The following is a 26,561-nucleotide window of genomic DNA, read 5'->3' as shown; positions in this document are numbered from 1 at the left end:
ACACACACACTCCCACACCCCCCAACATACCACACGTTTGTATATGTGAATATGCCAAATTGGCTGTTCCTTAGTGTACTTACGTTCCCGTTTACACCTGTAAAGAAAAGTGTTTCTCTTCCCTTTGGAACAAATTACAGTCCTAGGAACATACCTGACTTTCTCCAACTTGCCTGTACTGACTTTTGTTCATAGAAACATGTCCTTCTTCAAACAATTACTAGAACTTCAGTGTAACAAAGTAATAGGAGCTTTCAAGGGTGTGATTTTAATCCATTAAAATGGCATCCACATCTTTAAACACAAATGCTCTCTGTTCTCAATTATAACAATAATTAAAGACCATTTATTACAGACATTAGTATTAAGAAATTCCTATGCATAAGTGGTCTGTCATTTTTATCTATATGAAAATGTGAGAAACATATTATTTTCATAAAGACAGAGTTAGCATGATTGATACATGGGTGGAAACCATATGCTTTATTTTCTTTTCTAATAATATGGTTAAATTTTGCTCTAAGTGAAAAATTCTTTGTATTCTTAAAATGAACTGAATTTTTTATCCTTTAGTATTAAATATGCATACTGCAATTTAAATTACAGGGTATAAAATATGCTCATACTTCTGATAGTTGCATTTTGTTCAGGTTCATGAAATAAGAAAATCACTTTTACCTTTGATCCACCTTTATCCTGCTTGAGCCAGATTATAGAAATCAGGAGTATATTATGTTCTTCACCTTCATTGCATTTACTCAGTAAAGTATGATTTTTCAGTTTTTATTTGAAGACAATTCTTTATTTATTTCTAAAGTATATTTACTTATTTTACTTCCTAGGTTATTCAGATAAATTTTGAAGAATTTGATCTGGAGATTGGCTATGACACACTGACAATTGGTGATGGAGGAGAAGTGGGTGATCCTAAAACTGTGCTTCAAGTGTAAGTGTTTTACATTTACAATTTATATGCATTACAGAATATCATTAATGTGGTTTTTTTTATAAGAGTAAATATTTCTTAAAATCAGGTAAATCTAAAAAAAAATATAATCTTACTGAGCTTCTAAAATTACTGAAGGTGACAGTTTAAATATATCATTATATATTTACTGTTCTGAAGTTAGTAAGAGATGAACTATACAGCAGAAAAGAAAAAGATAAACTAAAATCAGAAATTTTAAAAGACAATTTGTACATTCATGTGTAGATGTTTACATTTTTAGGGGCTATTTTTTCTCCTTTTTTAAGTGAGTTCTCAAATTAAAAGCGTCTAAGAGCATAAATGAAAATAGATAAATGGATTATTTATACATAAACTTTTACAATCTCCTAGCAAGTTTAGGATGACAAAAGATGTACTATAGGACCTTCACCTTTAAGTGCTTACTGACTATTGTAGATAACTCAAGAAATGAGTTAATATAGTGAAGAAAATTACTACAGAGAAAATATGAGTAGGATATTACCTAAACCATATATGATTACAAATCAGACAGCACTGAGTATTAAATAAGATTTTTATTATCCATTAGCATTCTTCTGGAATGTGCGAGCTCAGATATTTATACAGAGATATATATGCTTACCAACCATTGCTTAACTTCAGAACCTATATTTCTCAGATACTTAACTTGTGATAATAATGGATCTTACAATAATAACAATCTCAAGAAAACAAATTCAAAATCTTATTCCCTAATTTGAAAAATTTTGAAGACAGCAGTATAATCCAATGATTCTGTTTATTCCCCAGTCATTTGAAAATACGCAGAACTGTGTAATTAGGTATTATTTGTAGTCTGTCATTTTATGTAGCTCAAATTCCATTCTGAGTAAATAATTAAATATTTTATAGCAGAAATGAATGTCCCTTAAAATACATTGTATTTATTTTTTTTCCCAATCTGACTCAATTTTATTTAAAAAAAAAAAAGTTGTTTAGTGCTTAGAAGCCATATTTTACCCTTAAGGAATTGTCTGCTATTTAGAAAAGATTTTTTGAAAAGGTCAAATAATATTTAGCTGTTATTTTTAAATAAACTGGCTTCTCAGGAAGTACCTTACGTTATCATTAGTTCAAATGAGTTACAAATTTAAAACACAGGTCAGAAAAGAAGCAAATGTGATAAATGTTTAACATACAATGTATTTAATCAAAACCCAAACGAAGAGCAAAATTAGGATTCCTTAGAATGACATCCCCTGCATTACATTTAATGGAAATGTATTCATACTATTTTTATATATTGTAGCTTTCCATTATTCATTTTAAGAATGATATAAAGAATTTGTTTGGTTTGAATACTCTAAAACTAATGTTTACTTTTTTTTTCTTTCTTAATTTAATCTCATTAATACTATTAAGTGCAAAACTTTGAGCAGAAAATATAAGGTTTTTTTTCAAGATTTCCAGATTTTCATCATTAATTTCCCATTAGATTTATCCTTTGGATAATAGACTATTTGACCTTTTATTTTTTATTTTTTTTTATTTTTAACCTTCTATCCCTTCTTATCAATGAGGAGACTAGGATTTGGCCAGGTATTTCAGGTGCAATTACTTTAGAATAATGCAAAGTTTCTTCAGTGGATTATAGATGTGCTCGTTGTTACTAGTAATAGTTTTGAGAAGTGACAAAGTACTATAATTTCTGTTTTATAAGCAGTAACAGTATTAAGTCTTCAAAATATATTACTAATAATGCTGGTATTCAATTTCAGATATTCTTTGATTCATAAACTTTGTTGACTATCCTGTCATGTGGGAAGAGCATTTATTAAGTACCAATTCACCACCTCTGATTAACATGTAACTAAAGTATTGTTTTTCATTGGCACCTGAATTAGAATAACACATTGAGGCACAGTACAATGATATTTAAAATATTGAGTAATGCAGTAAAGCACTTTGTGCAGATTTTATTTCAGTAAAGATACTAGTATTTCATAAATTATATTTGAAAGTGAGGTTTATGTTATAAAGAAATGACGCAATCACAGGATTAAACTTGACATGAATATAAAGGAATTCTGAGTAATTTTCTTTAATAAAAGAGTTACTTAGAATTGTCAAGTGTTAACATATGATAAGAGAATCTGTTCTGTAAATAAGTAAGTAAGTAATTTTAAAGAATTATTACTGATCCTAGAAAGACAAAAAATCCCCCAATTAATCTGTGGGGTTTTAGTATTAAATAACATTGTGTAATCAGCCACACATTCATTATTTATGTTTAACAGTGGAATGATCATTGGTTATTCTATGATCAGAAGTATCAATGTTGAAGTTATAAGGATTAAAATGTTTTTTAAAAATTGCATGGAAGATGGAACATAATTGAGTAATGTAAAATACTTGTAAATCTTTTCTCCTATGAGCCATGCAGACTTTGTCTGAGATATGATGCATAGCAAATGAATCAGCTATTGTATGATTTAATTTTGGGTTTTAAATTTTAAAATAATTATCTTTCTTCCAGCAAATTGCTGAAGAACATTGGTCTAAATATGTCTAGTTTATGTGCAAATGACATGAAAATATTTATCTTTCAATTTATCAAAGTTAATCAGGAAACCTATCCAGGTGATCAATCCACTAGTTTTACTGGACACTGCTAGATAGGAAGATTCAGAATCAAAAACTGAATTTAAGTGGTATTTAGGCAGAATTATGCTTCCTAAATTGAGAATAGGAGTCCTGATAATTCCTGCTCTGCTGGTGCTAATCACAGAAGTAGCTAAACTCCAAAGCCATTTCACTACTTGCCATTTAGTTACCCTAGGTGCCTATAATTCTGTGCCTGTATACATGCACCCAGTAACATGATAGACTGCTCCAGTCTAGTGAGCCTAGCACCTAAGGGAACTTAAATCTGAACGGAATACATTTTCTGTGTTTGACAAGATGACTACTATTAAGGCATTGTTACTGCTTTCCTATGAAACTAAGATCTTTGCAATGTGGAGCAGTGTTAAATTTTATTACCAAGGCGGGGGGGGGGGAGAAGGAAAAGAAATGGTGGGTCCTCCTCCATACATCAGTCAGTAATTTTTCAGGATGTTTGGAAGTTTGCTTTCAGCAGCTTGGTCTGACAGTTGCTGCAGGTGACTTTTAATGTAATACATGTCTGGGCACTGGTTCCTGTAACACATGTTTGGAAAATCTGGAGCACAAGGCATGAAACTCTGCTGGGTGTACATGTATCTAATCTCCCATATTACAGATCGTCTTTTAGTAGATGGAAGGGAGAGTTTCACAATACTCTGAATATCCTCTAACCTAGTCTTCAGTGTATTCTCTCAGGGGGAACTTATGTCACTAGTATATGGGAGGGCTAGTTCTGCAGTCCTAGAGGAAGAGGTGGAAAACACCCTGCTGACTGTTATAACTGTTAAGCTGTTTACTACAAAGGGAGGCATCATGACATCTATCCATTTCTGCTGTTAACAGTGTTCACTGCTCAGCTTTTGAAAGAGAAAGTGTAAGAACTGACTTCCAGGAGAGGTATCTAGGTAATGAATACAGAGTAGAGGAAGTCTCATAAGCCCCAGGAGGAAAGAAAGGTTAATTCATTAACTGCAGAATTTCATTATTATCTTAAATAAGCTTCCCTTACTTAATGCTGGTTTTTTTTCTGGATCTTACTGCTCTGTGGCCTCAAAGTCTTCCCAAATATTGTACAGGGATCTCTAAGCTCTTAAGAAAGAGCAACAAGTGATTTCTGTGTTCTGTTGATTGATTCTTATTTTCAAAAATGCATTTTCAAAGGATATTTTTCCCCATGTAGTATTTAATTGAAAAAAAAAATTGTTTCTGAAAACTGTATGCATTTTAAAAAAAGATATTTATGATTGACTTCAGAAAATTGAAGTGATAAAAATTTTGATAGCTATTTAACATAGGAATTATTCTCCCTGACACAACAAAGAGCTTAATATTCCCAATGACCTTAATAGTCCCAAAACGTACTGTCACCAGTGACAATTACAAAACTCTATTAGCCATTACATCAGTGTTGTTTCTGAAGAACATCCTGTTAATCTATTAATTTGGCAAAGACCATACTTACTGAAGACATTTTCCTTTAGTGCAGGAATGAGCAGTTAGTACATTATTTTGGCTAGGCATTTATTTGTTCAATTCTGGCAAGAATTTTTGTAGTAGCTCCATCTGTGAACACAGATGTGGGAAATAGGCATGAATTTCTCCCAAAGCACAGTATTTCATACAGAAACAAGCTAAAAAAGACCAGAGGGGAGAACTAAAATTAACTGCAAAATATATTTAAAATAGTCCACTTGAAGTTTCAGCTAGCTTTAAAGAATGGTTAGAACTTAAAAATAAAAAAAAAATAGACTAACAGTTTTCACTCTTATACAGTCTTGTGCTTGTGATCCATTTTATAAGAATGGAAAATATTTTGGTACTTTCCACCATTCTGTTTTAGCTGATAAACTCTTACCAGATTTGAGAGAAAGTTTTGGGGAAAAAAAAATCAATATAACATAAAACTGCAGTTTTCACAACATTTCTTTTTTGCTATCACACTATTATATGCAGCTAACAGAATGAACATTCAGGATTGTATTGACTTTGAAATTTCTGCAAACAATGTGAAAAGTGGAAAAAAAAGAGGAAAAAAACCAAAATTCCACGTTTACTTCTTTCTAATTAATCAACATCCTCTAACATTAGGAGGTTTTAAAGTTCTGACATCTGTTATTTTTGTTAATGAAGGAATGAATGTCAGCTGAGTCTGTCAGGCACATTCTTCCATTGTTGTGGCAGAAGTGATGAGGGGAGGTGAGAGCAGGGAACACATGGACTTTCATAATAGTATTGCTGTTTAAGAATAACAACTTTCTCTTAAATATGCAATGTGTGTATTCCAAAGTGGATAACTGTATACCAAATAAATGCTTTTTTTTTTTTTGAAGAATAAACACCGTGGGCTTCTAGTGCCATTTAATATGCCTGTATTTATCTGTGTCATGCACAGAGGACTGCCAAATAAGGTTCCAGTTTAGGGGACATGCGTGTCTTTCTGGACCAGCAACTGAAAGTGAGATGAAGTATTTCACAAGCAGTAGTTGCTTATATTTATAGACTACTATCAAGTCTGCAGTCACTGGAACCTTAGCTAACCACTGGAACTGGCTAACCAGCTAGTAGATAACTAATTTGGTGTGAGATGAATAGAGTCAATTTAAAAACAACCAAAAAAAGCCATTTTAAAATACTTAGTAGTTATTTAGATTCCTTACACACACACACACACACAAATCTAGTTAAGTACTTAATACTTAATGGCTTTACAGATTTTTTTTTTCTGTCTGCAGGTTAACTGGGAGCTTTGTACCAGACTTAATTGTGAGCATGAGCAATCAGATGTGGTTGCACCTTCAAACAGATGAAAGTGTAGGCTCAATTGGTTTCAAGGTTAACTACAAAGGTAACAATACATTACTGGAAGCAAATTTAATGTTGTGCCAAAATTAAGCCATTATTAATGAAATGTTGTTATTTCATATTAGAGGATGCATTCTGTTTCCTATTTTGTCAGTTTTAAAAACAAGAAAATGCAAGCTGAGTTGAAAAAAATAGTTAAAAAATTGCTCTCTTTAAAGGTCTTGTATCACATGAAACTGCACACTTTTTATTTGGTGTGTTCTTACAGAGGTTTTACATTTATTTTCTGTTATTTTATGTCGACAAATATTGAAATGAAATATTTTTTTTTATTTTTTAAAGCTAAATGCATAAAGGAAATGAATACTTCCTACATTCTTTTGAAAATTAATCATGCCTAGCACAACAGGAAAAAAAAAAAAAACACCACAAGAGAAGAATTTGAGTTACTTCTGATTTTTGGGCCAAGACAAAGGAAAACTTAGCTAATAATATTGTTCTTTATAATCTTAAAATGTGAGTCATCTACAATGCATAATATAAAACAGCTGTTGTTATTTGATGGTTCTGGGAGAACATACAGTTTTCATACAGTATAACAGCAGAAGCAACCAAAAACTTAAGAATAACACATATATATATACGCATTTCTGTATACAGAATTAGTTATATTTATTATTTTTATATTGGATTCAACATAGCTGCATGTATTTCTTGCATCAAATTTTTAAATTGCATGGCTCCTGCCTACCACCAAAATCAGATAATAGAAGGTATGATTATTGACCAAAAGGGGACAGAGGAAAAGCAAAAGTTAAAAAAAAAAAAAAAAGGCTGTATTAGAAGTGGCGCTGGTGTTGCTGAGGATGAGTAGATAGAGTGAAAAAGCATATTGGGACTAAACCTGAACGATGTGAATTGCTGAGTTGTTCTGTCCATAACTTTTCTTTGGCTGTTCATATATATTAAGCTCTATAGTGGTATGACAGAAGTATAATTGTGCGTTCTTGATATTCAGATCTACTGGACTAATATAGAAAGATCCTACTACTTTGTTGTATGGTAGTTATTAAGATTCACATTTTCTATGTTCTAACTGTTCAAAGGGGCAAGAGACATTATTAATATAAACTAGTTTAAGAATTTTTTAATATAGCAAACCTTGAACTATAGCTAAGTGGAAAAGGAAGCTTTTTAGATCTGAATTTGAAATAATTTGCTCAGCTCAAGTAGTTTTTTACTTACAGGATTATTTTCTAGTGAAATTAATTTTACTTGCAACAATTTTAGTTTGCAGAAGACAGAGAATTGTTGTCTAGTGTCTTACAATGTATAACTATGTCTTGTTTTATTCATGAGTTACAATTATTAGAAGATATAGTTCTACAAGAATAAAATTAATTGAGTATGAATAGGTGGAAGGGTAAACATTCACAGTCTCATCTCCATATGATCTACTTTGTGATTGCACAGCTAGATATCATGTCTGTATTTCTCTCTTCCCCTACACCGGTACTTTACACTAGCTCACTAAGTAGCATTTGAATACATCAAGCATTCAATGGTGAGGCACTCTGTGGCGTTTGTTTTTTTTTTTTTTTTTAATTTGTTTTTTTTTTCTTTTCCTCTAATCTAGAGTATAAGCTAATTTTTAATTTTTTTTTTATATCAGTTGCCTTTACTTTGATCCTTGAGAGGACGTATTCAATAGAGATGCCAGAAATCTGGCAATGTTCCCAGAAATAAAATGGAAGCGGGGAGAGGGGAAGCCAGTCTAGGGGGTTGCTATTTTCTTTTGTTGATTTTTCTTTGTGTTTAAGTCCTTTCTGTTAATTATGGTAGACTCTGAAAAGAGACATCTAAATGGGTAGTATTTTGGATAAGCACTTGTTTTGCAATTAAAGTTTTGGAACTTACGAATTGTAAGTTGAGAGGAAGTCCAATGAGGTAAACTGAGTAATTGAATTAGAACAGTGCATTCAGGGGTATAACATATCACTGTCTTATTTACTATATTCAAAAACTGCAAAGACATTTCTCTCAAAAATGTTCAGAATTACTTAAGAAAATTGTGATTTCTGGGAGTTAGAATCAGAGGACATTTTAGTTTAACTGACTACATGAATTGTTAAGAATGTATGCCCAACTTGCTTGTATTTCTCTTTAATAGACTAGATCAAATTCTATTCCTATAACTTGTACTCTTCAACATCACAATTTCCGCTATCCACTCAGACACCTAACTGTGGCTGATACTGTATCTATTTATATATTTTACATATTTAGATCTTGTAAGTTTCTGCTTACATAAAAGGTACAACTACATTAGCATTTTAGATTAGATCCAGCAGTGTGATCTTCAAACTAAATCTTCTTCTGACTGTTCCCAAACCCCTTGCTTTAGTTTTCATCATGCAGCAATCTTGAAAGGCACAAATTAATTTCCTTTGAGTTAATTCCTAAGATACACTTGAATAACATCAAGAATAACATTCCTTATGTGCTCCAGCTCCTAATAAGCATTTATCAGGACCTGATAAATCTTGTCCAAAATAAAACCACTAAAACACAATGAAATTCTTATAGATACTATGGATACTTTATGTTCTATTGTTTCACTCTATAGACTTGCTTATGTCAGAGCTAATTGCTTGATAATGTACTCGATAACAGTACTTGCTAATAGCTAAAATAATTTCCTACTAAAATATTTTCATGCCTAAATATCTGCTTCTCTGCATCCTGAGACTCGAGTAACAATAGAGGTAGTGGAGATGTGCACGCCTCATTCCATCAAAATTCATAAAGGCGTTCTTCAATCTAGTTGACATTTAGGTCTGAGTGTGCCAGGTATTTTCAAGAATATAGAGTGTTCTGAGGCCTACATTGAATATGATGGGAGGAACAGAAGGTTGTGGGATGTCATCACCCAGTGCCCTTTACCTATTGTCCTCCAAAACGGTAAACTTGCTCAAGGTGTGAGATAGAAGGTCACATCCTTTCTAAATGGAATAGAATTGAATATGCCATATCATTTGTAATGATAGAAATAGGCAAATGAATTTTTAAATACCTCTGAATTCTCTAGTTCAGTAGATTTTCAGGTAAATAATTCTTTTAAATTTATGTTTTACAGAATCTAACAGTTTATTCTCTTTTATGTATCTGCCATTTGAGAAAATCTACTAAGTCCTTGTAAAATAATAAAAATATTTGTCTTATGATGTTGCATACGGAGTTATTTTATTATTTTAATAGCTAGATCTCATTTTAATTACTTAAATATAAAATAGATATTGAAACATTGGAGAGAGTATTTTAAAGTAAAGAATACATCAGAAGTACTCTAATTTTAATTGTGTAAGAAAATAAAGTTGAAGAAGGTTACTTTGACTGGAGTGTAATGCTAAGATCTGGAAGAGGGTTGTCTAAGATGCCAAGCTAGATAAGAGTGCGCATCTGAGTACTTTTGTCACAAATGGTAGAGAAATATTTTTCTGTGATAACTGCTCAACAGCACTTGCTTTTCTGTTGGTGACAGAACACTGAATGATCTGAATTAGGTAGATAGTTTAATCCAGTGTTAGTCCTCTAACTATGTGGAAACATGTATTTCAGAAGTATGTGTGAGGTAAGATATATATGCCACAACACAGGCTTCAGCAAGGTCTCATCTCAACAAGTTATGAGAGTAGCTTTCCCATGTAACCTATATCTTCATGTCCATTCTACTAAGAAAACTGTAGCTTTAATTCTTGTTCACAGTGTAGATTAATTTAAAAAAAAAACTTAAATTACTGAACTCAGTGAGATCGTGGACTTTTTCATTGTGTAATTTTGAGTTTCATAAGAAAGGTCATTTTCTTGTTTGTTTGTTAAATACTACTTAATCCTTCTTTTATGAGGAAGGGAGAACTGAAGGTTTTTTACCTTCTGCACTTCAAATCACAAATTAAATCTCTGTCACACTTCTTTCTGAACTGTTTAGTCTTATTCATTTGAGTTTATATTCTCCTGTAGTATTTTCACTCTTCTGATGATTTCTGTTGCCTTTGTACCCACTTTCTTCTGTGTTTCTCATCACATGTTTGTTTTGTTTGTGTGTGTTTTGTGGTGCACTTAAGTAGACGAGATCATACCAATGATTTATTTAATTGGATTCTAATACTCTAAATTCTATTCCTTGCACATCCTAACTTCATTTTGCAAGGAGAGATTCACATTAATGGCAAAAATCTTTTTGCTAAGTCATTGCAAATGGTTTTAAACCTTTTAAGTCTCATGATTAGTTCAAATTCTCAAATACAAATACTGATTTTATATTTATTAAAAACATAAACACTTCTTTTTGTGCAACCTCACTACCAATAGATTACAAATACAGCTTTATTTTCTCTGTACCTGATTCCATTTCTGCTGAAAATGTGTTATTGACAAGTTTTGTAATTCAAGCTCATTCCTATTTCAAATCTTTCTTGAATATATTAAGCAAAAGGGCATCAACTGCAAAATCCTGGGGCACCTTCCTTGTTAACTTACTGCCAAGATGAAAACTGGTGTTGTATTTTCCTCACTTTCTTCTTCCTACTTTATTGACCACAACTCACGGCAAGCTTTTTCAGTAATAGATCCAGCTCTGTCAGTATTATCCAAATGTTTTATTAATCTTTTTGTTTAATTCTCAAATAATGTATTCAACACGAGGCATAAGAGTTTCTGATTGTAATCCCTAAATTGTAACAATATGAGAACACCTGTACAGAGTCATGATAAAGAACCATTTAACTGAGTATCACATAAGGAAAAGAGAGCAAGCAATACTATAGTGATTTCAGAGTGCTTTCCTACACCCTAACAGTTTCTGGCACAGGGACTTCCTAAACACAATGTATTTATAGTAAGTAGCCCTTAACGGATCTTTTTCCATCCATGACTTTGTCTATTTTTCCTCTTAAGCTCACGTACTCTTCTAAAACTCTGAATATGGCAAGAACATAATGCAGTGTCTTTAGTCTACCATTTTCTTCTTACTCAGTTTTGCAGGACTTTATTTCTTCACAGGTGCTTGTCTTCATTGCTGCTCTGTGTAACCTAGTATCATCAGCAAGCTTTGTCATCTCACTGCTTGCTTTCTTTTCCAGTATATCTACAAATATATTGTCAACAGGTTAAATACTAAAGAAGTTATTAGTGACTTCTCTCCTCTAGAAGAACTGACCATTTACTTTTATGATCAGTTAACTGATCAGTTAAGCAAATATCCGTCAAAAACTCGTATTTTTATGACAGAGATCCTCGTCTCTCTAAAAAGCTTCCATTTACACTTCCTCAGATGCCCTTTGGAACTTCAGATAGTGTACCTATACAGGATTTCTCTCGTCTCTGTGCCAGCTAATCTCTCTGGATAGCATTGACAGGTTTGTAATATAGGACTTTCCTTTAAAAAGCCATGGTGCTTTGTGGATGTAATTTTTATCCTTTTGTCAGCTGAATCTATTCTTGATTATAATTTCTACAGTCTTGTTAAATCTGAAATGTACACGTTTGTACTTTTCAGATGCCCCTTGGAACTCTTGCTGAAAACAGGCATTTTATTTGCCCCTCTGTCCTACAGTACTAAGATCACCTTAAGGAAGAAGTCAGACATTCCTTGAGCTTTTCTACCCACACTTCAAGTAGTTTGTCTAAGGAGGCCCCAACCCTTTTTCTGTAGTCTAAAAAATTACTTAGGTTTTCTGCTATTGGTTTACAGCACCCATAGGTACAGCTAGGCAATAAGAAATGTATGTTCTCCTTTCTGATGGAGTAACTACTTTTTTTTTTTTAATTATTAGGTTTTAGTAGGTTTTTGGTTTGTTGGGGGTGCAATTTACAAATGTGTTATTGCTAGAAACTAACTTATTTCAAAACTTTGATGCATACCATCAGGATTGGTTTTCTGGTTTTGGGAGGTTTTTGTGGTTTGTTTTTTTTTTCTTTATTTTTCCTTTCAATTACAATTTTTTTTCAAGTAGGTCTTTTGACATTTCAGTCTTTGATGATTCATTTTTATTATTATAAATGTTTATGTTTATTGTGCTGCTGAGAGAAAAAACTTCCTATCTTAAGATATATGTTTTGCATTTGAGTTTGAATAAAAAGACTAATGCAGTTCTACACACACACTTTCTACTCTTAGTCAAGACTGCATGCAGTAATTTGACTATGTACACGTGTATTTAAACACACACACATATATCTATAATCCAAAAAAAAAGTTAGTCCCTAATTTGTAATTTATAAATGTTCAAAACAGTGTACTTAATTCTTATGTTTTGTAGAGAGAAATACAGATTAATGTTGCATCAAGTTTGATCTTTCATAGTTCCCTGTCGTAGTTCAGCCCCAATCGGGACCAGACTACGCAGTCTGTCTCTCGCTCCCCCCACCCTCTGAGAGAATAGGAGGAGATGATATAGGAAAAAAGGCTCAAGGTTTGAGATAAGGACGGGGAGAAATCCTTAAAGTTACCGTCACGGGCAAAACAGACTCGACTTGGGGAAAAATATTCATTTATTTCTAAAACTAGCAGGAGAATGAGACAGGGAACAAGATAACCTCCCCCCACCCCTCCCTCTTTCTGGGCTTAACATTATCCATACTACCTCCCCTCCCGAGCAGCACGGAGCGGGGAAAGGGAATGGGGGTCACGGTCAGTTCATCACGCGTTGTTTTACGCCGCTGTGTCATCGTCGGGGGAAGAACTCCTCGCATTCCTCCTCTGCTCCAGCGTGGGGTCCCTCCCACGGGCCACAGTCCTTCGTGAAACTGCTCTGGCGTGGGTCATCTCTTCCACGGGGTGCAGTCCCTCTAGAACAGCTGTCCCAGCGGGCCTCCACGGGCCACAGCCTCCTTCAGGCCTCCACCTGCTCCGGCGTGGGGTCCTCCACGGGCTGCAGGTGGATCTCTGCCCCTCCGTGGACCTCCATGGGCTGCAGGGGGACAACCCGCTCCACCATGGTCTTCACCACAAGTTGCAGAGGAATCTTGGCCAGGAGCCGCATTACTCCTCCCTCTCCTTCTTCACTGACCTTGGCGTCTGCAGCCGTTCCTTACAACAGGCTGGCAGACGCCTCTCAGGATCCTTTTTACATCTTGTTCACTTCTCATCTCCTCTCCACTTCTTGCAGCCAGGCCAGGCCGAGTTGGGCCCAGTCGGCTGCCCGGCAGGAGGCCAGAGGGTGAGGCCTGCAAGGCCCATGAGGCTCGTGCCTCCCCCTCTCTGCCCCCTGCTCAGCTGCTTCACATCTTCTCTCCTCTTTTTTTCTGTTTTCCCCTTCTTAAATACGTTATCGCAGAGGTGTTATCACGGGACATTCTGCTACCAATTGGCTTGGCCTTGGCCAGCAGCGGGTCCGCCCTAGGGCCGGCCGAGTCCACTGAACAAAGGGGAGCAACTTCTAGCAGTTTCCTACAGAAGCTACCACCTTAGGCCCCCCCTCACTAATAAAACCAGAACACTCCCTAAATCGTATTGCTGAGTACTTAAAACGCTATGCAGGTTACATTCTAATTAAGATCTTAAAAATATCATATAGTAAAAAATTATAAAATTTAATGCAGCTACTGGAATTTTGCTTTTTGATAAATTATTACCAGTATTGATTGTAATTCTGTAATCTTTCAATATAAATACACTGGTCTCAAGTCATATAAGAACCAATAATTAACTATTCCTGAAAAAGCTGTTGCATCAGAATGCATTTGGGTGTGGGTTTTTTTTGTTGTCTTTTAAAATAGTTTCTGGAAGGAGTATATTTTTGGTATTGAGAAACAGTCATGTTTCTGCTAACTTCACTAAATTGGTGAAAATAAGTCTTTAGTCTAAAAGGATGTTCTTAGAAAATGAAATTGTGTGTTTTATCTCTATTTCACCTCTCTGTTTCCCCAGAATATTTATTTACTGATCATTACTGCTTCTTTTTGATTATTTATTTTAATTCTGATTTCACTGCATGTTAGTATTGTTTAATATTATATTCTCCAAGCAGATTTATAAAATTAGGTTATTTGTCTTTAACAAGCCTTAATTTAATATTCATATTTCTACTTAATAGCTTTGTTTGGTTAAAAGGAAGGCATTTGTTTCCATGAAACACAATTTATGATCCTTTTCTACAACTCCCCTCATTTCAGTGGAGAGCTGGTCAGACAAGTTGTTATTTGAAGGTGACTCCCACGACTTTTAAATGTTGTTCAACAAAATTGTAGATCATCTTTTCTGCTTTACTGTATCTAATTAAAAGCATTTAGCAATAAAACTTTTTGTGATAGTATTATCTATAAAGAAGAGTGAAAGGATTTTCTCTGCTCTGACATTAGTACATGCGGGAAGGTCATCTTTTGCTATGTCTTTAAGTATTAGCAACTGCTTGAACCAAGGCACTGGGCTAAATGGTTGTTAATCTGACTCATCCTCCTCAGCATTTCAGTGTGTATTTAACTGCATTCAGTTCTGTTGTCTTATGTATTAAGCATACATGTTATAAGAGACTAACTCTTTACCTCTAGGGGTAAAACGAATATCCCAAACTACTTGTTTATTTGTGAGAGTTACATGAAAATTTTCTTTTAAGCATTTCTGAACTTCACCTCTGTAACTGAAAGCAAGAACCAAAGACAGATATTAAAGCAATTCATGCTTTTGGAAAGATACCCCTAGGCAAAGGGTAGAATCTGAAACTCCAACATAACAGAATAGCAGTTAAAATATCTTAAGCTAAAGAACTCTAAAAAGTGACATGAATATAGAGTTCTGTGTCCATATTTAATATATTACTTATCTCTGAATGAATTTACCTCAGTATTTACAATACATATTTTTTTCGTTCTCCACCAGCTAGCCATGGTATCTTAGTTCTAGTCTGGCTCTTTTCTCCTCATATTTTACAACACTGAGAATTTGGTATGCCTGATTAATCTTTTACCACACTTGAATTTGAGTTGATGGAGGTCCTCTTGAGGCTGCATTGCAGCAAGTTTCTTTGCAGGAAGTGGCAAGGGACTGTGTGTGGCAGCTTCTGGCGATGTGGTCTTTCAAAGTATTAAGATGTATTTCCTGCTACCTGAATCTGTAAAAGGGTGACAGAAGCCAGGTTTCCACATGTTTGCCTGCTGAAGTAACATCATGACATAGTTGTTGCTAAATTTCTTTACCTGTTGGCATTTTCTGTAACAGAGAGTTAGAAATTTATTTTACTTGGTTGGATAAAGAGTGAAGCAACTTTTTTTTGGTTTTGTATACTTCAGTATATATATGTACAAGCAAGTAGTCACTATATTTAAAACACAATCAGAACTTAAATTTAAAATGTGTGTATGTATGGAAGTTTTTCAAAATGTTTCCAGCTAAAACACTCCCATAAATCAGTATAATCAGTGGAGGTTTTGCACTTCTGAGTTTTCCATATTGCCAAGCATTATGCCATGAGAATGTTCCCTTTTTTTTTTTTTCTTTTTCTCCATTTTTTCCCCCAAGTCAGTAATTAATTTTAGTAAGTGCTATTATGCTAGAAAACAACTACATCAGCAGTGGCTTTTCATCATGTATTTTCATGTTCTGAGAAACCTCTGTTAATTAATCATATTGTATTGGAGTAGGCTGTATCTTACATTTATTGATGGCTTTTTGTTTCAGTTTACTGTTAGATGGCATTTTCTGTACCGTATTTCCAGAGTAAACTCCTATGAGCTATAAAGCTTTAGATTTGCCCAGCTGTTATGAGTTAACCTCAGCAAGCAGCTAAGCCCCACACAGCCATATGCTCACACCCGTCACAGCAGGAGGAGAAATTCAGAAGGGTAAAAGTGGAAAAAAAACTTGTGGACTGTGATAAAGAGAATTTAATAGGTAAAGTAAAAGCTGCACACACAAAATAAGGAATTCATTCACTACTTTCCAGTGGCAGGCAGATGTTTTATCCATTTCTGGGAAAGCAGAGCTTCACCATGCATAATGGTTACTTGAGAAGATAAATTCCTTAGCTCTGAAAGTCCCCTTCTCCCTCCTTCTTTTCCCAAGATATATTGCTGAGTGTGACATCATATGGTATCAGATATCTTATTGGTCAGTTGGGGTCAGCTATCCCAGCTGTCTCCCCTCCCAACTTCTTCTGCACTCCAGCCTACTCACTTGTGGGGTAATGTGAGAAGTGGAAAAGGCCTTGATACTGTGTAAGCACTGCTCAGGAACAGGTAAAACATCCCTGTCTTATCAACAGTATTCTCATCACAAATCCAAAACATAGCACCTCATGAGCGTCTGTGAAGAAAATTAAGCGTATCCCAGTGAAAACTAGTAAACCAGCTCACTATATGATAATGCTTACTTCCAAAGATAGTGCACAGATAATGCGTTAAATATTAAATTCCCTTGCATTAAACTCACTACTTATTTTACAGACTCTTGAGTCCGTACTTCCATTTTAATTGGTGTTATTGCCAAATTTTTTTTGTATGATTGAATCCTTGTAGTATTTTGCTGATGATGAAGCAACAGTTTATGAAAAGCTAGTTTCTGTGGCACAGAGAACATTATGTAGATTTCTGCTTAATATGCCTTTTTTGTCCTTTATAGAAAATCTTCAGTATAGAGTTTTAATTTTTAACTTACAACATGCCTTTAGGCTTATATATGGTGATAATTCGTATTGGATATCTGAAATATATATCGAACATCCCTTTTCATCATTAAATCTAAAATAAGAAATTTTGTTTACCATGCCATGTCATATTCTTGCCATGTCATATTCTTATAGAAATTATACATATAAAATAAAGCACTGAGTACATGCATGGGTTTTAGTAAACCTATTAGGCATGTAAATGGAATACAAATAAAAACTTGTATCCTTTGGTTAAAAAACATAATGTTATGTTTAATTAATGTTTTATACTTTTGAATTAGCCATTGTACTCTCTTTCAGAAAGACAGACAGAAATTTGTGGGCTTTTTTCTTCTTTACCCTCTCTTTTATTCCTGCATGACGTGTTTCTATGCATGAAATATTTCATGATATATGAAAAGTGCCAGAATGATAAATGAAGATCCTTATGATGGCACAAATTTGTGATTAAAGTATTTGTAAAATGTGTAATGTTGAGTTTGAATTCCTTAAAACTGAGAGAAAACGTCAGTTTTTGATATAATGAGATGATATAATGGGAGAAGGTGCTATTGTTTCTATGTTGTCACATGAAAAAATAGAAGACCATGATCTTCTCTCCTTGAATTCTAAATCTAAGCTTTTTCTTTTTTATATATATTATTTTATATTCTGGGGATTAAGAAGGGATTTCAAATTGATTAATGTACCACTCTTGAACAGTCAAGTTATGTACGTGTCATCTGATCAGGTGATGGAAAGAAATGTTCACCCTGAGGGAAATACTTTATAGTTTCCTTTTTTTTTTTTTTTATGTTATAGTTTCTTTTTTTTATTATGTGTGCATATATGGGAAAACGGTGGCATATGCCTTTGGCTTTACCTTGCATTTTCTTTTAATTTTTTTTGTTTATTTTTTGCACTTGCAGCATGTGCAAAACACTAGAAGATTTAATTTTATCAGAAAACAAAATACTGTGTTGACTGGTCGGTGCTCCAAGGTGGAGCTAAGGTGTCCAACCACTGAATCTTTCCTTTATTTTCTCTAAGCAACAGCTCAAAATATCTGCAAAATTTGTTTTATTTAATTTTCTGTGTTTAAATATACTGGTCATATCTTCTCTTATTTGTAATTAGTAGATTCTCCAGACATAGAAAATACTTTCTATTTACATGAAAAGATCTGTTTGCCAGGGGAAGCCTCCTCTCCACTACTCTCCCTCTCTCTCTCTTTTTTTTCGTCTTTTTTTCCCCCCTCTTTTGTCTTTTCTCTTTTTTTTTTTTCTTTTATCTTTTTTTCATACCATCATAGAATAATTTGAGTTGGAACGGACCTTTAAAGGTCATCTAGCCAGCACCCCTGCAAGGAGCTGGAACATCTTCAACTAGATTAGCTTGCTCAGAGCCTCATCCAATCTGGTCTTGAATGTTTCCAGGGATGGGGCATCCACCACCTCTCTGGGCAACCTATTCCAGTATTCTACAATCTTCACTGTAAAAAAAAATTTCCTTTTATCCAGTATGAATCTACCTCCCTTTATTTTAAAAACATTATCCCTTGTCCTTCCTGTCTTTCTTATAAGCCCCCTTTAAGTACTTGAAGGCTGCTAACGATCTCCGTGAAGCCTCCTCTTCTCCAGGCTGAACAGCCCCAACTCTCTCAGCCTGTCCTCATAGGAGAGATGCTCCAGCCCTCTTATCATCTTTGTGGCCCTGCTCTGGACTCGCTGCAACTGGTCCACATCCTTCTTATGTTGGGGGCTCCAGAGCTGGATGCAGTACTGCAGGTGGAGTCTCACAAGAGTGGAATAGAGGGGGAGAATCACCTCCCTCAACCTGCTGGCCACACTCCTCTTGATGCAGCCCAGGATGCGGTTAGCTTTCTGGGCTGCAAGTGTACATTGACAGCTCATGTTATTAGATAGTAGTTTTTTGGTTTGGTGTTTTTAGTGATTAACAAAAATGGAAAAATATCTTCTTATGAAATCACAGGGTGGAATGTCAATATAGTCTGCATTTTAAATGACTTGGGACAATACAGAGATGCGAGCATGGGTCTACAGAATAACGAATCTTGATTATCGCTGCTGTTAGTCACTTAAGAATTTTCACTTTAAGAGTTTGGATTGTTACAGTGACTAATTTGAGAAGAAAATGAACCTTACTAAATAATTACCATAACCAATAGCTTTATTAAATTATAATTAAAGAGGGGCTATGACAACTTTATCTGAGTGTGAATGTACGTTACTGAGTAAATATGGGAGTTAACCTGATGGAATTAATTAGATGACATTAAACAAATGAGTTCACAAGCCAAATAGAATAAACCCTAGAAAGTGAACTTTAGTAGGCATTTAATTAGTAGAAGATCTGTTGATGACGTTATTTAAAACGAGCTAAAGGAAACACAATATAAAAAGAACTAATAATTTCTTCTTTGTCCAATTTACATTGTAAGTCTAACATTCAAATTATCTAAGTAACACAGAGAAACCTTATTAACAATACAGTTAAGGTTGTACATAACCTTCCTAGTATCTGCTTCTTTTTGTTGGAGTTATGCTCACCTTTCCAGTGTCTCTTTGTGGCCTAACATTAACATCTACCTTCCTCATGCAGAGTGGAGTGGGGAGGAATGTACTACAATTTATCAGCATCCCGAGGTCAGTGCTTGGAGTAGTCTGATGCTCATAGTGGAGTTTCTTTCTCTTTTGGGTCTTAGCCAATTATTCTTATGCACTTCTTCAAAGAGACAATTTTTTATCTTGTTGATAAGACAACAGTTGCTGGTTTGAATTTGCAGAATAGCCTCTCCCATTCCCATGAACTATTGTTTATTACACTGTGTCTAAGTGGGTTAGCCAGAGCTTCACTATATATGATTGTCACAGAACTTAAGCACAGACAGGGTAAGTAACAGTCACTGTGTTACCAAACAATTGCTGTTTCTGCTCTGGCCAAGCAGCTCTGGCAAATGCAGCCAAACACTGGCAGGTCAATGCAATGCGTGTGGCCATTTAATGTTAGTGGGGTAGAAATCATATTTACTGGGCTACATAAGATGCATAAAACAAGACTTCAAATATTTTCATATACTTGGAATCCAGAAACTAGAATTTTCCCCAAGCTATTATTTAGGTGATGCTGTTAAGTAGAGTACATATAGATATATTGATATATAATACATATTACAAATTCTGTAATGTCTGAGTGTCTGAATTAATTATATGAAAAACAAATGATGTTAAATCCATTCTCACTTCATTCTTAGGGCTAAGAAAAATAAGCAATATCGCATGTAATGAGTTAGGGATAAGGAAAAGGCCAGACAAGGCATAAGGTCACTATAATTAAAGAAAGCTACTATTTTTGTAGATTAGGCTTAGAGTAAATGATACAGAAAATAGAAGCTGTAACAGTGAGGAATTTCAAAAGGAAGAAAATTGTACTTGACTGTTTGAAAAATAGCGTATTATTTCAAAAGTTAAACTTTTTTGATAGTAGAATTGTCAGTAATAATGAAGAAAAATTTGAAAGGCAGCTTAAGTAATTAAGTTTAAAATTTTGACTTAATTAAGGAAAAAAAAGTAATGGCCTTCATTATCAGTGACAAAAATGAACTGCATATTTCACACTGTTGAATGCAGTTCCTTTATTGTTGGTAAGTCCTAGTGGCTATCATTAATTTATTATTTATTACTTAAAACCATGCATTATTTTTAGACAATTATCTTGCAGTTACTTAAAAAAGATATAAATATAATAGCTGTAGGTTGTACACATAGCTGAAATAATAAAACAGGCTTAACTATAAAAAGTATGGACAAAACTATAGCATAAGTTTTATAGTTGCTTTCCACATTACATTTGTAGATCATATTTAAGTTATAAAATACCTTCCTATATGATGATAAAAAACCTTTGAGCAATATGGCTATCTAAAGAGATTGTGTTGCAACTTATAAAATCTTACTTTGCTATTTTATTTTTTTTTTTGCTTCAAACTGTTTATTTTTCACCCACACTCCAAGTCCTCATATGCTTAAACAAGTAAATGTGTAGGAAGAAACAGGAAAATTAAATGGAAAATAACTCCTGAAAATGTACATTTTGTTAGAGTGTCTCTAAGCTGGGAAAATGTCTTATGCTTGAGTAGTAGGAAGTAGGAAGTTATTATGTATTCTGTTAACCCGGCCATCTCTACTGTTAACTTTTTATATCAACTTAAAGGACATCTGAAATCTGACAATCCAGCCGCAGGCTTCTTCAAATGAAAGCATGGACACAGTGTAATAAATAACATTTGGCATAGCAGTATGGTGCATTGTTGCCAACTTTAGAGCTGCGTTTAAAAAGACTAAAAGGTTCAGATAGGAGAATTTAAGCCTTGGGCACAGGTTTTGTCAAAGTAAAAAATGTCTCTCAAATACAACCACCAAGAAATAAGAGTAATCCAAAAGCTTCAAGGTACCTTTGTAGAAACCAAATAGGTTCATCTAGTGTGACATATGTACTGTAATATATAGTGTGCCAAGTCAATTAAATCACTAATTGTCTGGTTTTGAGAAAACCAGATGGTGGGTCAGATTTTATTAACTTTGAACAATTTTAAGCCTCACATCTATGGTGATATACTCATATTACTCCATAAGGAGTTTAAGAAAGACTACCAATTTCTTTTTCAAACTGGTGACTTTTCTTCCCCTCACTCCCCCACCTCTTGTTTTAAGGAGTATTTAAAACTGTAGGGGTTTGGTTTTGTGGTTATTTTTCTACTTTTTTTTTTTTCTGCTTACTCATCCAAAATGCAATTGTAGGTTAGAAATAATCATATAAAGATGTACCGTAGAGATTGGGTTTGATCTCTTCAACAAGTTATTAAGGGTTATAAAATTAATTGACTTTTATACAGCCTTATTACTCACTTGACTGGTGCCTGGATATTTTTGTTTGTTTTCCCATGATTTCTATAAGCTTTTTAGTTCTTTTAAGCATCTTTTGCAATAATATGACAATGGCTATTATTAGGGCACCTGGCTGGATGTATGAACCATAATTAAAATTGGTAAATTTGTGGCATGCTCTAAATTTTTGAGAGTTTTGTTCTCTCTGCTTTCTAAGTCATGCCTAGTTATTACCTGTTATGCCAGGACAGCAATTTCTTCCTGCAGATGACCTCTTGTTAATTTTTCTGATTTTTTTCCTGATACATATGTCTGCCTAAGCAGAACACTCTTTTAGGTAAGTTCTGGACTAAGTATTTTCATTTAAAATATTGTTCTAGTAAGACTAAAAAGCTGAAAAGGTGCAGTGAATGTGAAGCAGTTTGCAGGTAGACCAAATGGAGACCAAATACAAAACTAGCTAACTCTTTTTGTCTTTGTGGTTAGCAAGCCAGATCTAGCCTAAGCAAAAGAATCATCTTCCCGTAGTCTTACTCAACGACTGTAAGCCTCCTATTTCTGTTGAGGCCAATACTACTGAAGAAACTTAACATCTCAGCACAACTTCTCGCTTCCTATTTTATTCAAAATCAGTAGAAATTAAGCAGAAATATCACGAAACCATTTGTCCTTTTAAATTTCCCTTTTGCCTGTCTTAAATATTTTCCATTCTTTTCCCCACAGGAGAGTCAGAAGGATTCTTAAAATCCAGGAATTTCTCAATTTAAGCATGTTACAAAAAATGCTTTAAACTGGCATCTTTATTTTAAAATATGGTCATTTAGATAAATTTTCATTCAATAAGTAGGAGAAAAAAAAGCACAAACTTGGTCAGTAGCTTTAAAAAGAAAAAGTTATTGTTTGCACAAAGTGGGCTGTTTGTTCCTAAGATGTTTGGAGAGATGCCACTTAATGTTACTTAGGAAAATACTTTTATATCAGTTTAATTCTGGTTAAATTTATGCCAATGGATGATTTGGCCATAAAGACAGCATTGTTAGCTTTGGTTTTCAATCTTTAATTCATCTAAGATAAATGAATTTATGATAAATGAATGCTATGCTGGACCTTGTTCTCACCAACAAGGAGGGGCTGATGACGAATATGGAGCTCAAGGGCAGCCTTGACTGTACTGACCATGAGATGGTGGAGTTCAAAATCCTTAGAGCAGCAAGGAAGGCATGCAGCAAGCTTTCTCCCCTGGACTTCACGAGAACAGACTCTGGCCTCTTCAGGGATTTGCTGGGCAAAAAGTACTATGAGATAAAGCCCTGGAGGGAAGAATGGCCCAAATAAGTTGATTCATATTCAAGGAGCACCTACTCCAATCTCAGGAGCAACGCATCTCAATGAAGAGGAAGTCAGGCAAAAATGCCAGGAGGCCTGCATGGATAAACAAGGAGCTCCTGGACCAACTATAAAACAAAAAGCCTACAGAGAGTGAAGGCAAGGACAGGTAGCCTGAGGGGAATACAGACAGATTCTCCAAGTGGCCAGGGATCAGGTAAGGAAGGCTAAACTGACAGAATTAAATATGTCCAAAGATATCAAAAGGAAAAAGAAAAGCTTCTTTAGGTACATTGGTGATAAAGGGAAGACAAAGGAGAATGTGGGCCCTCTCTGGAAGGAAACAGGAGACCTAGTTACCCAGGACATGGAGAAGGCTAAGGTACTCAATGACTTCTTTGCCTCAGTTTTCACTGGCAAGGACTCTAGCCACATCGCCGAAGTTGCAGAAGAAAGAAGCAAGGACTGGGAGAATGAAGAACTGCCCATTGTAACAGAGGAGCAGGTTTGAGACCATCTAAGGAACCTGAAGGTGCACAAATCCATGGGACCCAATGAGATGCATCTGCAGGTCCTGAAGGAAATGGCAGATGAAGTTGCCAAGCCACTGTCCATCATACTTGAGAAGTCATGACAGTCTGGTGAGGTTTCTCCTGACTGGAAAAGGTGTAACATTACTGCCATTTTAGAAAAGGGGGAGAAGGAAGACCCGGGCAACTACAGGCTGGTCAGCCTCACCTCTGTGCCTGGCAAGGTCATGGAGCAAATTCTCCTGGAAATCATGCTAAGGCACATGGTAAATAAGGAGGTGATTGGTGACAGCGAACACAGCTTAACTAAAAGCAAGTTGTGCTTGATCAGTTTTCTGGCCTTATATGACAGGGTTACAGCATTGGTGGATAAGGGACAAGCAACTGATGTCATCTACCTGGACTTCTGCAAAGTATTTGACACTGTCCTGTACGACATCCTTGTCTCTAAACTGGAGAGATATGGATATGATGAATGGATCTCTCTATAGATAAGGAATTGGCTGGATGGCCGCACTCAGAGAGTGGTGGTCAACAGCTCGATGTCCAAGTGGAGACCGATGATGAGTGGTGTTCCTCAGGGGTCGGTATTGGGCCCAGCCTTGTTTAACATCTTTGTCAGAGACATGGACAGTGGCATAGAGTGCACCTTCAGCAAGTTCACCAGTGACACCAAGCTGTGTGGTGCGGTTGACACGCTGTCGTAGTTCAGCCCCGATCAGGACCAGACTATGCAGTCTCTCTCTCTCCCCCCGCACCCTGCGAGAGAATAGGGGGAGATGATATAAGGAAAATGACTCGAGGTTTGAGATAAAACGTGGAGAAATCCTTAAAGTTACTGTTATGGGCAAAACAGACTCGACTTGGGGAAAAGTATTCATTTATTTCTAAAACTAGCAGGAGAATGAGACGGGGAACAAGATAACCTCCCCACACCCCTCCCTCTTTCCGGGCTTAACATTATCTCTACTACCTCCCCCCACAAGCAGCACAGGGGAGAAGAGGGAATGGGGGTTGCGGTCAGTTCATCACGTGATGTTTTATGCCGCTACTTCGCCATTGGGGGAAGAAATCCTCACATTCCTCTGCTCCAGCGTGGGGTCTCTCCCACGGGCCACAGTCCTTCGTGAAACTGCTCCGGCGTGGGTCATCTCTTCCACGGGGTGCAGTCCCTCTAGAACAGCTGTCCCAGCGGGCCCTCCACGGGCCACAGCCTCCTTCAGGCCTCCACCTGCTCTGGTGTGGGGTCCTCCACGGGCTGCAGGTGGATCTCTGCCCCTCCGTGGACCTCCATGGGCTGCAGGGGGACAAGCTGCTCCACCATGGTCTTCACTACAGGCTGCAGGGGAATCTTGAATAGGAGCTGCATTACTCCTCCCCCTCCTTCTTCACTGACCTTGGCATCTGCAGCTGTTCCTCTCACAAGAAAAGTTCTTCACAACAGGCTGGCAGACACCTCTCAGAATCTCTTCACATCATCCATCTCATCTCTTCTCCACTTCTTGCAGTCAGGATGGGCTGAGTTGGGCCCAGTCGGCCGCCTGACAAGAGGCCAGAGGGTGAGGCCTGCAAGGCCCATGAGGCCTGTGCCTCCCCCTCTGCGCCTCTGCCCCCGCTCAGCTTCTTCACATCTTCTCTTCTCTTTTTTTTTTTTTTTTTTCTGTTTTCCCCTTCTTAAATACGTTATCGCAGAGGCGTTATCACAGAACATTCTCCTACCGATCAGCTCGGCCTTGGCCAGCAGCAGGTCCGCCCTAGGCCCGGCCGAGTCCACTGAACAAAGGGGAGCAACTTCTAGCAGTTTCCTACAGAAGCTACCACCTTAGGCCCCCCCTCACTAAACAACACAACAATGCCCCATCCCTGGAAACATTCGAGGTCAGGTTGGATGGGGCTCTGAGTAACCTGATCTAGTTGAAGATGTCCCTGCTCCTTGCAGGGAAATTGTACTAGACAATCTTTAAAGATCCCTTCCAACCCAAACTATTCTGTGATTCTTTAAGTTTAGACCTACTGCCACTGTGTTAAGTAATTTAAATATTATTATTTATAGCGTGAATCAGATAATCTGTTTTATTTATTTTTCTACTTTTTTTATTAGTTCTGATTTCTCTGAAAAGCCTTGTTTGTTGTCATTATGGATTATTTATTGGTTTTTTTCCCAATACATTTAGTAGTTCTGGTTTACTAATTTATTTTTTTCTGTGATGTTTCAAGTAAATGATCATTGCCAGACTTAAATATTCCTTCCTTTTATAAAATTGTCATAATTCTAGTATATGGTAGGGTTGAACCCTGGATTGATACACTGGAGGGAACTACAGAAAATTACAGGGATTTTGTTGTTGTATTCTAACTCAAGCATAAAGTGAAGTTGAATCATCAGAACATAGGGAGATCCTGGTCCAGTATAGCTACAATTTCACACTACTGCCGACTCACTGCCACCATTACTGAACTGCTAGTAGTATACTTGACATACTTAAGAAATGAATGTGTTCAGTAATGATAGGTTTTGTTGCCACAGAAACCTCTTTTAATGAGGAGATTACTTAGCATATTTCAAGCAGAATTTTGCTTTGTATCCAAGTTTCTTTTGTTCGGTGAAATATATGTAAATATACAGTTGCAGTATAGAATATGTTCTTTGACCTTCAGCCACATGTCTAAATGAGAAAATGATCTAACTGGTTTGTAAGGTTTTTTCGCTTCTTTTCAGGTTTTTATGGCAACTTAATTG

General features: G+C 35.7%; 1 protein-coding gene across 4 annotated transcripts in view; it reads left to right on the top strand.

Moving 5' to 3' along the window:
* The window catches only part of CSMD3 (CUB and Sushi multiple domains 3), a 743,929-nt gene that overhangs the window by 335,372 nt on the left and 381,996 nt on the right, over positions 1–26,561 (top strand). For all 4 annotated transcript variants that reach the window (XM_086741185.1, XM_086741184.1, XM_086741183.1 and 1 more), the window contains 2 exons: positions 843–946; positions 6,346–6,458. In XM_086741185.1, coding sequence (XP_086597311.1) covers positions 843–946; positions 6,346–6,458 — 217 coding nt within the window. The remainder of the gene's footprint in view (positions 1–842; positions 947–6,345; positions 6,459–26,561) is intronic.

The sequence above is a fragment of the Chlamydotis macqueenii genome, chromosome 2 (assembly GCF_036417535.1).
Source record: "Chlamydotis macqueenii isolate bChlMac1 chromosome 2, bChlMac1.mat, whole genome shotgun sequence".
Taxonomy (NCBI): Eukaryota; Metazoa; Chordata; class Aves; order Otidiformes; family Otididae; genus Chlamydotis; species Chlamydotis macqueenii.
This window is presented reverse-complemented; position numbering and strand designations above follow the sequence as displayed.